The 9875-nt window shown below is 43.1% G+C and overlaps 1 protein-coding gene across 1 annotated transcript; it reads left to right on the forward strand.

Annotated features, from left to right (window-relative positions):
* The first annotated feature begins 2214 nt into the window (after window positions 1–2214).
* On the forward strand, window positions 2215–7255 carry aoc1 (amine oxidase copper containing 1). Its single transcript, XM_031754658.2, has 6 exons — window positions 2215–2265; window positions 2490–2615; window positions 2817–4355; window positions 4941–5229; window positions 5718–5850; window positions 6319–7255. The coding sequence occupies exons 3-6, from the start codon at window positions 2819–2821 to the stop codon at window positions 6586–6588; spliced, it is 2229 nt and encodes a 742-aa protein (XP_031610518.1). The 5' UTR covers window positions 2215–2265; window positions 2490–2615; window positions 2817–2818; the 3' UTR covers window positions 6589–7255.
* Window positions 7256–9875: the final 2620 nt, after the last annotated feature.

The following is a 9875-nucleotide window of genomic DNA, read 5'->3' on the forward strand; positions in this document are numbered from 1 at the left end:
GCTTATGGAGGTAGTAATGCCCCAGATGTAGTGTTTTAAATGTGGGGGGTGACCAAATGGATGTACAGTAGCATTTGCGCCTGCTGCCATTGGATACAAGGGACAAGGTCACAGCTGGGATGAGAGGCATTGGTCACTGGACGTGTGAAGGAAACATCCTCTCACCTCGCCCAGTCAAACATCGAGGACACTGGAGGTGATCTGATAGCAGGGGCGGTGAAGCCTCGGACACAGAATAAAGAGATGTTTGTCAGAGCCTAATCTTGTAAAGAGAGGCATTTCTGGAAGGATGATTGGGGGAATTTGTTCAATGAAGCATGTCAACAGACATGGGAACTGAAAGTTTTTAGAAATACTGCAATCCCGAGGCTAACCTTTTGACCCTAAGCCAAGAGGCTCAAACACAGCTGTCACCACAGCTGGGCTCCGAGGAAAGAGAAGATGGCATACATAAAACAGTGTGTCAAATCGACTTCTTTACACTGGAAATACAGTGTGCTTTGACGGTGTGGATTCAAAAAAGTGGATTCATACATGTTATTATCATCATCATCTACGGGAAGAGCTGAGAGAGAGACACGGGGGGGGGGAATTAGTCTGAACCTGTAAACCTTTGGTATCCCGGGTTTCGCACCATAACAGGATTTGCAAAGCTCTTTAAAAAAAAAATTATTATTCCACTGTACTGAAAACCATCTGGGATAGATTTCAGGAGGAACAAAAGGCAGATATAGATCATTGTAGGACAAATGGTGCACTTACTTTCTTTACAAAAAGGTATAGAACTGATTAGAGTTACAGCTGAGTAAATTATTATAAAAGCTATTTTTTTCCTGTTGTGTTCTTCTGTGTATCAACTTTGTTTGCTTCAGAGACAATCAGGTGTTGTTCAAATGTAGAAAACCCCCCAAAAACAACAGATGTGATTTCTCATGACTGTAACTACAAACCTACAGCTCAGGTCCTGCTGCAAAACATGCACAATGATACTGATGACACCAACAAAGACACTGCTCACTGTTCAGTTAGTGTTCAAAAATCAATCATGCATTCAGCATTATGTTTGCAGTAAATGTATATGTCTGTATGGAAAACGTACTTATATAAAAGAAGAGCTAATAATCAACAATCATCCAAGGATTGTAGCTGATCCCTCATTTTGTTGGGAAACTATCTTAATGTCATTTGTCTTTATTTTCCAAGCATTTTAGTCAAACCTGATAAAAGTGATGTGACTAAACTGTTGGACAACGTTCAGTTTGTAGATATATTTGTGTAAGAAATTCCAAATAAAATAAAACATGCTGCTGCAAAGGAAACGGCTGATAACATATTTTTCATTTTAGCAAAGGGCGATTCAACTTTTTTTTACCTTTCACTTTAGCTCGAGTGTCGGTCACTTCAGAGAAAGTTAAAGGACAAAGTCCACCTTGTCTCAATAAATAAATGCAAGTTGTGAACCATCAGTCACAACCATTGTCTGCAATGTTATTCGAAAGAGGGGAAGGCAGGCCAAACGACACCACTAAGTGTACACATTTCCCCTGTGCGAAGCAACAATAATGAACATTAATCCCATAGCAAATTTGGGATTTTCCAATTTTCAAAGCTGTCCTCCCTGTGCTGATGTCACTTAGCTGCCAGATAAATGAAGAATGTGAAGGAGTGAAATATTCGATATGAAGGCACTGTTAAATTCAGTTTCATCATAAGAAAGTTTTAATCTTCCGAAAACACTGGAATATGTTTTGTATCCCTGTCATACTAACGATTAATTTAGTGGTGATGAAGTGGCTCTCCTTCACCAAACCATGTCCTGTATATTTAAGCAGGATTTCACAAACCCTTCAAATTCCTTCATATCAAGTGAGGACATGTTTACAGGCCTCTCGCAAAAGATTAGCATCCAGCTGCAGTTAATTCAGAACTCTGCCACAAGAGTGCTCGTGAAGTCAAAGACACTCGCTCTGTATTGTATGTCTTTTCAGTCTCTTCACCTTCAGGTTTTCTTTACGTGTCTTTTGTGTGTCGTCCTAATGCAAAGCACCATGAATTGCCTTGTTATTGCAAGGTGCTTACCTTGCCTTTGAAGGATCAATTATTTAAAGACATCACATTTACAACCTACTGTCAGCCAATCAGCCTCTTTCACTGCAAAATCAGAGGTTAAAGATTAGTAATGGTGCACTGACTCGATCATTTGCTGAAGCAGAGGGACTGGACTGTACAGCCTCGCCTTACCGAGCATCAGGAGCAGGACTACAGGTAATGTCACTGATTTATTTCTTTGTCCCTGATATGAGGCTGCAAATGGTTTCCAAGGAAGCACGAAACTACTCCACGCATCACTTGTCGCACTGTTACATAAACTCCATTATGCAAGCACAAGCACGAGTGACTTAATGGGAATTTTGATATTTAAATAAGCACTGATTTGTCAGCGCCCTTTGAAAGAGCACTCAATGCTGCTGTTTCTGTTTTGTGTGCAGCATAAACTAGGCAGGGCGGACGGAGGGAGGGACAGCACTTGGTGTGTTGCAACTGGGGCTGATACAGTTTGCGTGAATGAGGGAGAACTGCATTATCCAGCTGTGAAGAGAAGAAGAGGAATCAAGGTGAGAAAGGCTTTTCTTTTGCATTCTGTTGGGGAGTATGGTACTCTGCTTTGTCTTTCTGCTCATTGCAAATATACACAAGAGCTATAAAAGAAAAGTTCTTAGAGTGTGGATAAGGAGAAATGAAGCTGCTACTGCATACATGATTTGCTGTAAGACCTGTAAAATCTCTAATGGAGCCTCACCATCTTGCCCTTACAGCCATGAAGTCTCTCTGCCTGCTGCAGCTCGTGTGCTTGGCTGGTTGCATTGCTTCCAGATCCAGAGAATGGGCTCATCATGGTGCGCCCATATTTGCTGACCTCACAGTGCACGAGATGAAAGCTGTGCGGGCCTACCTGCACGGTATTCCAGAGATGGGGCTTACTAACGCTCGTAGCAGGGCTCTGAATAAGAACAGTATCCTACTGATGGAACTCCATTTACCCAAGAAGCATGAGGCCCTAAGAGCTCTGGACCGTGGGCACGCCAAACCCCCACGCCAAGCTCGGGTCATTATCCAGTTTGGAAACCAGGCCGAGCCCAATATTACCGAGTATATTGTCAGTCCTCTGCCGTCCCCAACATCTCACCAAGTCAAGACTTTCAAAGGGGCAAAGCCTGTAACGTTTGAGTCCAGACCTATTACTGTGGTAGAGTATGACCATATCAATGACATCCTCAACAAGATCACAACTAAAGCTCACAAACTCCTATTTGAGACCACGGGAGGGTTTTCTTATACCAACTGCTCTAACCGTTGCCTGACGTTCTCAGACATAGCCCCTCGCGGGCTGGATCCAGGGGAGAGGAGAACCTGGATCATGTTGCAGAAGTTTGTGGAAGGTTATTTCATCCACCCAATTGGATTTGAGGTACTGATCAACCACCAGGACCTGGATCCGGAAAAGTGGACTGTTGAAAAGGTTTGGTACAACAGCGTGTATTTTGACAGCGTCGAGGAACTGGTAGAAAAGTATGAATCAGGAGAAGTGGAAAAGCTGAAACTACCTGATCACAGCGATGACGACTTTTACTCTACCTACATACCTCGCGGTCAGATCAACACTCCCACGGATATCCATGGGCCAAAGCTCGTTGAGCCTCAGGGGCATCGCTATCACATCGATCGCAACTTTGTTGAATATGCGGGATGGTCTTTTGCATATCGAGTCCGCTCATCTGCTGGGCTGCAAGTCTTTGATCTCCGTTTCAACGGAGAAAGAATCGCCTATGAGATCAGCCTCCAAGAAGCTATAGCCTTCTATGCTGGTGATACTCCTGCAGCCATGCAAACAAAGTACATCGATGCAGGTTGGGCAATGGGCACCTCGACTTTTGAGCTGGCACCAGGAATTGACTGTCCAGAAATTGCCACTTTTATTGACCTTTACCACTACTTTGATACAGACAAACCTGTGCGCCATAAGAACGCTCTCTGTATTTTTGAGATGACAATGGCTATGCCTCTAAGGAGGCATTTTAATTCCGACTTTCAGGGGGGCTATAATTTCTTTGGAGGGCTGGAAAACACTGTGCTCGTGCTGCGGACAACCTCAACAGTTTACAACTATGATTATATCTGGGACTTCCTCTTCTACCCAAATGGGGTGGTGGAAGTGAAGGTCAGTGCTACTGGATACATCCACGCCACTTTCTTTACACCTAACGGCCTTCACTATGGTTCAAAGGTGTACAACTACGTGCTGGGTAACCTGCACACACACCTCATCCATTATAAAGTGGACCTGGATATTGATGGTGAGTATTATGGTGAAGTCACATGATTTTTTCTGTCCAACCTGCAACTGTGTGTCCTGCAAAAATAGACAAAACATTTTTTTTTAAATGTAGGAGAGACAAGCTTGCATCATACTTTTTTTTCCAGTAAACTGCAGTTGTGCACTTTCCCTAATTTAAGCATGAACACATTCTCTTTTTGCTTGCAAACCCCTATAGAAACTATTCAAATACAGAAATGAAAATAAATGCTGAGAATTAAGAGAACAAGTCACTTTGTGCAGTTGTTTGGCTTCATTGTTCTAACACACACAGCACAATGTGGTCTCAGTTTACTGATAATGGCAAAAAGGCACCTCTCTCTGAGCTATGACTAAGCCAGATAAATAGGCTTTGTGGACTTTACCCAGTTGAAAAGGAAACAACTGTGTGCACTATCATTTGATCTTGGCTGCGCGACACGTTGAAGTGAATAACTAACAACATCTTTTATTGATGTGGACAACTCTATTACAACTAGAGATTTCTCATGCAAAATCAATATTTTTGTAGAGGCATCACCAGACCAGACTCTCCTGACAGCTCTTTCCTCTCTCTCCACCACAGGTCGAGAAAACAGCTTTGAGACCCTGGATCTCAAATTTGTGAACTTCACAAATCCATGGAGCCCAAAGCATTTCATCGTCCAGTCCAAGCTCCACAGGACAGAACACAGGACCGAGCGATCGGCCGCCTTCCGCTTTGGCAAAAAGTTTCCCCGCTATGTGCACTTCTACAACCCCAATAAGAAGAATAAATGGGGCCACCAGAAGGGCTACCGGATTCAGTTTAACTCACATGCACACAGTGTCCTCCCGAGAGGCTGGAGAGAGGAGATTGGCATCAGCTGGTCCAGGTAAAATGTTGTTTCCTTGATGAGGTATAATCAGTTATTAGCCTACCATTCATGGCAGCCATTTTTATACATAAAAACAACAAAAGAAGGCAAATGTGCTGATACAGGTTAATTCATCACAGTGTATGAATGAGGCCAGCTGTGGTACTTTCCCGCTTGGTCTTTATGTTGATGATGAGAAAAATACTCATTATTTCCTGCTGGTGGAAATGCTCTGAATGTAGCCACTGTGCATCTTCGTGCTCAACTCACATATTCATCATTCATCTCTTCATCTAACTCGCTGTATGATACTCCCAAATCCACATCTGTGTACTCCTTTAACATGCAAATATAAAAATGTACCACTGTCGCAGACATTACTACAAGTTCATACAAGTAGGTGCAAATCTCACAGCACAAAGGCGGCACTTTGTCTCTATGTTTTCTTCACCTGTCATCTGTCAGAATGACAGACAAATGTTTCCTGGTGAAATGTTTCCGCCTAGATATCCTCTGGCTGTGACACGTCATAAGGATGGTGAAGCTACCAGCAGCAGCATATACACCCAGAATGACCCATGGGAACCTGCTGTGTCCTTTGAGGACTACATCCGCAACAACGAGGACATAGTCAATCAGGTGCAGTAGCAAACCTCGATCCAACTGTGCTAACCTCAACATGAAGTTACACTGAGAGCTTTCTCGTCGAAAATAAACCTGAAATATATTCCACAGAAAAAGCCAACACTAATAATGTTGTTTAAATCGACTTTTTTAGGACAAACACATCTCGGTGCTCGCTAACAGGCTCAGCAAGCTCCAGTAGCTTAACCGATACAGTCACCTATCTCAAATGTAATTCACATCCTGTTTTTACTGGTTTCGGAGAGTAACTATGTAATGAGTCACAATACACTGATGGACAGCATCCTTCTAAGAGTTTATGTTGTTAGTTTAACTTTGCTCTTTTCAAAAGAATCATTCATCATCACGGTAACTCAAGAATGATGCATTTTCTTTCGTTTGGCCTTTAAGTAGGTAAAAAAAACAGCTAATCTGAGCACTATAGTAAAAATTCCACGGTCGTGTTTACTCTTCTGCATGCAGGACCTGGTAGCCTGGGTGACAGTGGGTTTCCTACATGTGCCTCACTCTGAGGACATCCCCAACACTGCAACTCCGGGAAATGCCGTGGGCTTCTTTCTCAGGCCTTTCAACTTCTTCAATGAAGACCCTTCCGTGGCGTCCAAGAGCACTGTCATTGTCCGGCCAGACCAAGACGGCAAGCCCAAGATCCAGAGATGGACACCTGAGGTCATAGGTCACTGTGTGACAGACAAGCCTTTCTTCTACAACGGCACTTATGCAGGAGTCTAAAAGTGGTTGACACATATCATCTTTACTAAATAAAACTGTAACAATTGCATAAATGTACATGTAGTCGCAGTAATTTGTTGCCAGATTATAAAAGTGGCACTTAAATTCTATTCTGTGTTTCATGCAGTCTTGTTTTTTACTGCTTCAAATGAAGATTGAATTAGCTAAATATTAAAGTATGTATAACACCAGCTCGACCCACTCATGTAATACGGCAGTGGTGTAGAAGCTGAGCCTCGAGAGCTCTGATAATCCTCCGATGCGTCACCATGGACGAGGTTTAGCAGCAGCGGGTATCCAGGATGCTGGATGCCCTGTATCCGCCCTGCTTGGGCTAAACTGCTGCCCCCTCAGCGTGCTCTGCTTGCCCCCATGTCGGGAATGTTTTTGCTGAAAGACAAAAGGCCCCAGAAAGCAAACAGCCTGATTCCAGATCGTTCCCGGCAAACAGTGTGGGATACCACCTAGCTGCGGCGTTGCTCTTGGGAACCTGGCTTTCCATGCAATGCACAAAGTATCAGCAGCACACGTAAATGCTCTGCCGTTGTGTTATGGCATTTAAGAAAGTGCTACTAAAAACTTGTTTAAATCATATTGTGTTTGATTTCATTTTGATTCAAACTGTTTACACTCAAGAGCAACCAATAAAAACAGGTGTTAAAACGTATCCATTGTCATGTTTGATATATAACAAAGTAACAAAATGAGTTTGTCTGAAGGGTAAACTGTGGTTTTACTTTGGGGAAAAAGTATCCAGACAACTGTCGTCAGGATTTTTGCATTTGAAAAGGAAAAAAAGGAGAAAACATTTAATGTGTGTGTGCTGATGTTTAACAGGGCACACGGTAAAGGAGGGACGAGTGTGAAAGCTGTGGACAGCATTAGAGAAGGGGACAGAGGAACAAGCATTCCTACAGCTATTCCCTTAGCAATGACAGCTATAACAACTGCAGTACTGAACAAGAACAGTATGAAATTTGATTTCACACATTCCTCATGTAAAATTTATGCTTTCTTTGTTCCTTTTTCTTACTGAAAGGAGCTCAGTTATACAAGAACCATCTGTGCTAAAATCTCTATATGGAATACCACGTTACTGTAAATAAAGGGTCAATCTGAATTTTAATACCTTGAAGGGAAGCCAACAAAAAATGAAACGGTGAGAAGAAATGTGACAGATATTTTGTTTCTTTATTACAACAATAAGTAAAGTATTAGTTGCTGAGAATAAAAACTCTCATTACTGTCATTTAACACAGAGCCGGTGAGTTGAGATGCTGACCTGTTGCCACCTAGTGGTTTCTTGAATAGTTGTTCTGCTTCACTAGAATCATGACATCAGGGTTGGATCAAAATCCTGACCCAGATGAGGCATAAAGCCCAAACTTCTTATCTTATCTCTGATTTCTTACATTGCAGCAATTATCCTGTTTTTTTCCTCTCTCATAACATCATGATTCTCATTTTTTGGTCTCATCTGTCCAGAAAAACATTTGTTGACACAGCCCTGTGATCTTTGCCATCATCCATCAGTGGCCTTTGGTTGTTTACAGGACGTTGTGTGTTCCTGTGACCTTCCAGAAGATTAAATGTTGTGTTAATCTTTGTTGTTCAACCATGCATGCAGATTCCCTTTGCGACCCACTTGTGCTTTTGAGATTCCCTCAGTTCTTCATGGCTGTTATGTAAATTTGAGGTTTTGTGAGGTTCTAATTTGCTTTTGCAAAGGAGCCAGATGAGCAACAGCAGTCTCTGTGCCTTTTGACCAAGAAGAATAACAAGCACAGAATAAATTGTTCTGTTATCGACCTGCTGTGGTCACAGAATATAATCAGAACATTCAGTGGAAAAGATAACTTGTACTGGTGAGTATGTCATGTGTTGAAAGATTATATGTTGACATGATGCTATGGATCAGATTCAGTCAGGACAGCGCAGCACAGGAATTACACTCCTTCCTGTTGATCACTCACTGATCACACAATTACATCACATTTGGCACAAAGAACAGATCTAAAAATCTAGATCGGTTTAATTTTGGTCCTTTCTGTGTTCCATGCAGAAAGCAGATGAGATCTGTAACTTGTCTTTCATCTTGGAGGGTTTGTATTCATCACATTTAGCTATTTAGCATTGAGCACTTAGTTAGTACATAATCTACGCAGATGAAGTCCATCACACAATCCTGTTCTGTTGCCTTAGAGTTGACCAGGGTGTTGACCAGGAAGTAGAGCAGGTCATCTACTCATAGGAATGTTGGCGGTTTGATCCCTGGCTGCTCCAGTCCGCATGCCGAAGTATCCTTAGGCAAGATACCGAACCCCGATGCTGTCATTTGAATGTGAATGTTACACACTCCACTCTCAACGAGAAGCTTGGGTTCGGGAGAGCCCTGATTGTCCTGCAGAGACATTTGCTGCCAGATACTCGATGGTCAGTTGCATCGTGTGCCTGGTGACACTCTCGATGGAGGACACTGAACGAGATCTACCGTTATGAACCAGGATACCAGAGTTCTGGCTGATCGGAGCTGGCTCTGACCTGGCTTATCGAAGAACAAAGAAAGCGGTTACAGCTTTCCAAAACCCCCACTAGGCTCGCCGACATGGTTGATGATGGGCAAGCTGTGAGTACTCAGACTGTGTTTATGGAACACCATATGGGAAGATCTTGCAGAAGCTCACGGCTTTGCAATGGGAAATAGTTAGACATGGTGTCCGCATTAACCCAAACGATCATGTCCCTCACTCATGCGGCTCCGGAACAACAAATTCTTGTCCCTGATAACCGGACTATGTTTAGTCTCTCTGACCCAATCCTTCAAGGACACCTGCGTTGGCTGAAGGACTGCTGACTTTTGCTTAACCGGGTGAAAGGACACTCTCCCTAAAGTTGAACACAGGATACACACACACATGTACACTGACACAGATGCACACTCACTCCCTTCCCCATTCCAAATGCCTCCGATGCTTGGCCCCCATCCGATGCAGACGGCGGGTCAGCTGGACCTGTGCAGAGATGCCACGACTCGATGCTGCTGTCTACATTGGCTTACTCTAGCCCTACTCACCCACCCCTGTTGCTTGTCACGTGTTTTCATGGTGTCACGGTGTGAAGATTCATGTTTTCTGTTCTCATACTGATCCCCTATCAGGAGCTCAGTCTGAATAGAGTTTTCTTTTTTTCTCCTCTCCTGTTTTTCTATACGCTACCTGTTCTGACCTGTCTCCCCAATGTGATGTTTGTGTAATGTATGTATGGTTGGAAGAGGTCCAATTTCGCTG

Source organism: Oreochromis aureus, linkage group 9 (assembly GCF_013358895.1).
Source record: "Oreochromis aureus strain Israel breed Guangdong linkage group 9, ZZ_aureus, whole genome shotgun sequence".
NCBI classification, from domain to species: domain Eukaryota; kingdom Metazoa; phylum Chordata; class Actinopteri; order Cichliformes; family Cichlidae; genus Oreochromis; species Oreochromis aureus.

Excerpts from the sequence above, each read along its gene's own strand:
- aoc1 (XM_031754658.2), top strand. The coding sequence starts at position 2,819 with ATGAAGTCTCTCTGCCTGCTGCAGCTCGTGTGCTTGGCTGGTTGCATT. Across the intron at positions 4,356-4,940 it reads AGTGGACCTGGATATTGATG|GTCGAGAAAACAGCTTTGAG; the intron begins GTGAGTATTATG and ends TCTCCACCACAG. Across the intron at positions 5,851-6,318 it reads ACGAGGACATAGTCAATCAG|GACCTGGTAGCCTGGGTGAC; the intron begins GTGCAGTAGCAA and ends TTCTGCATGCAG.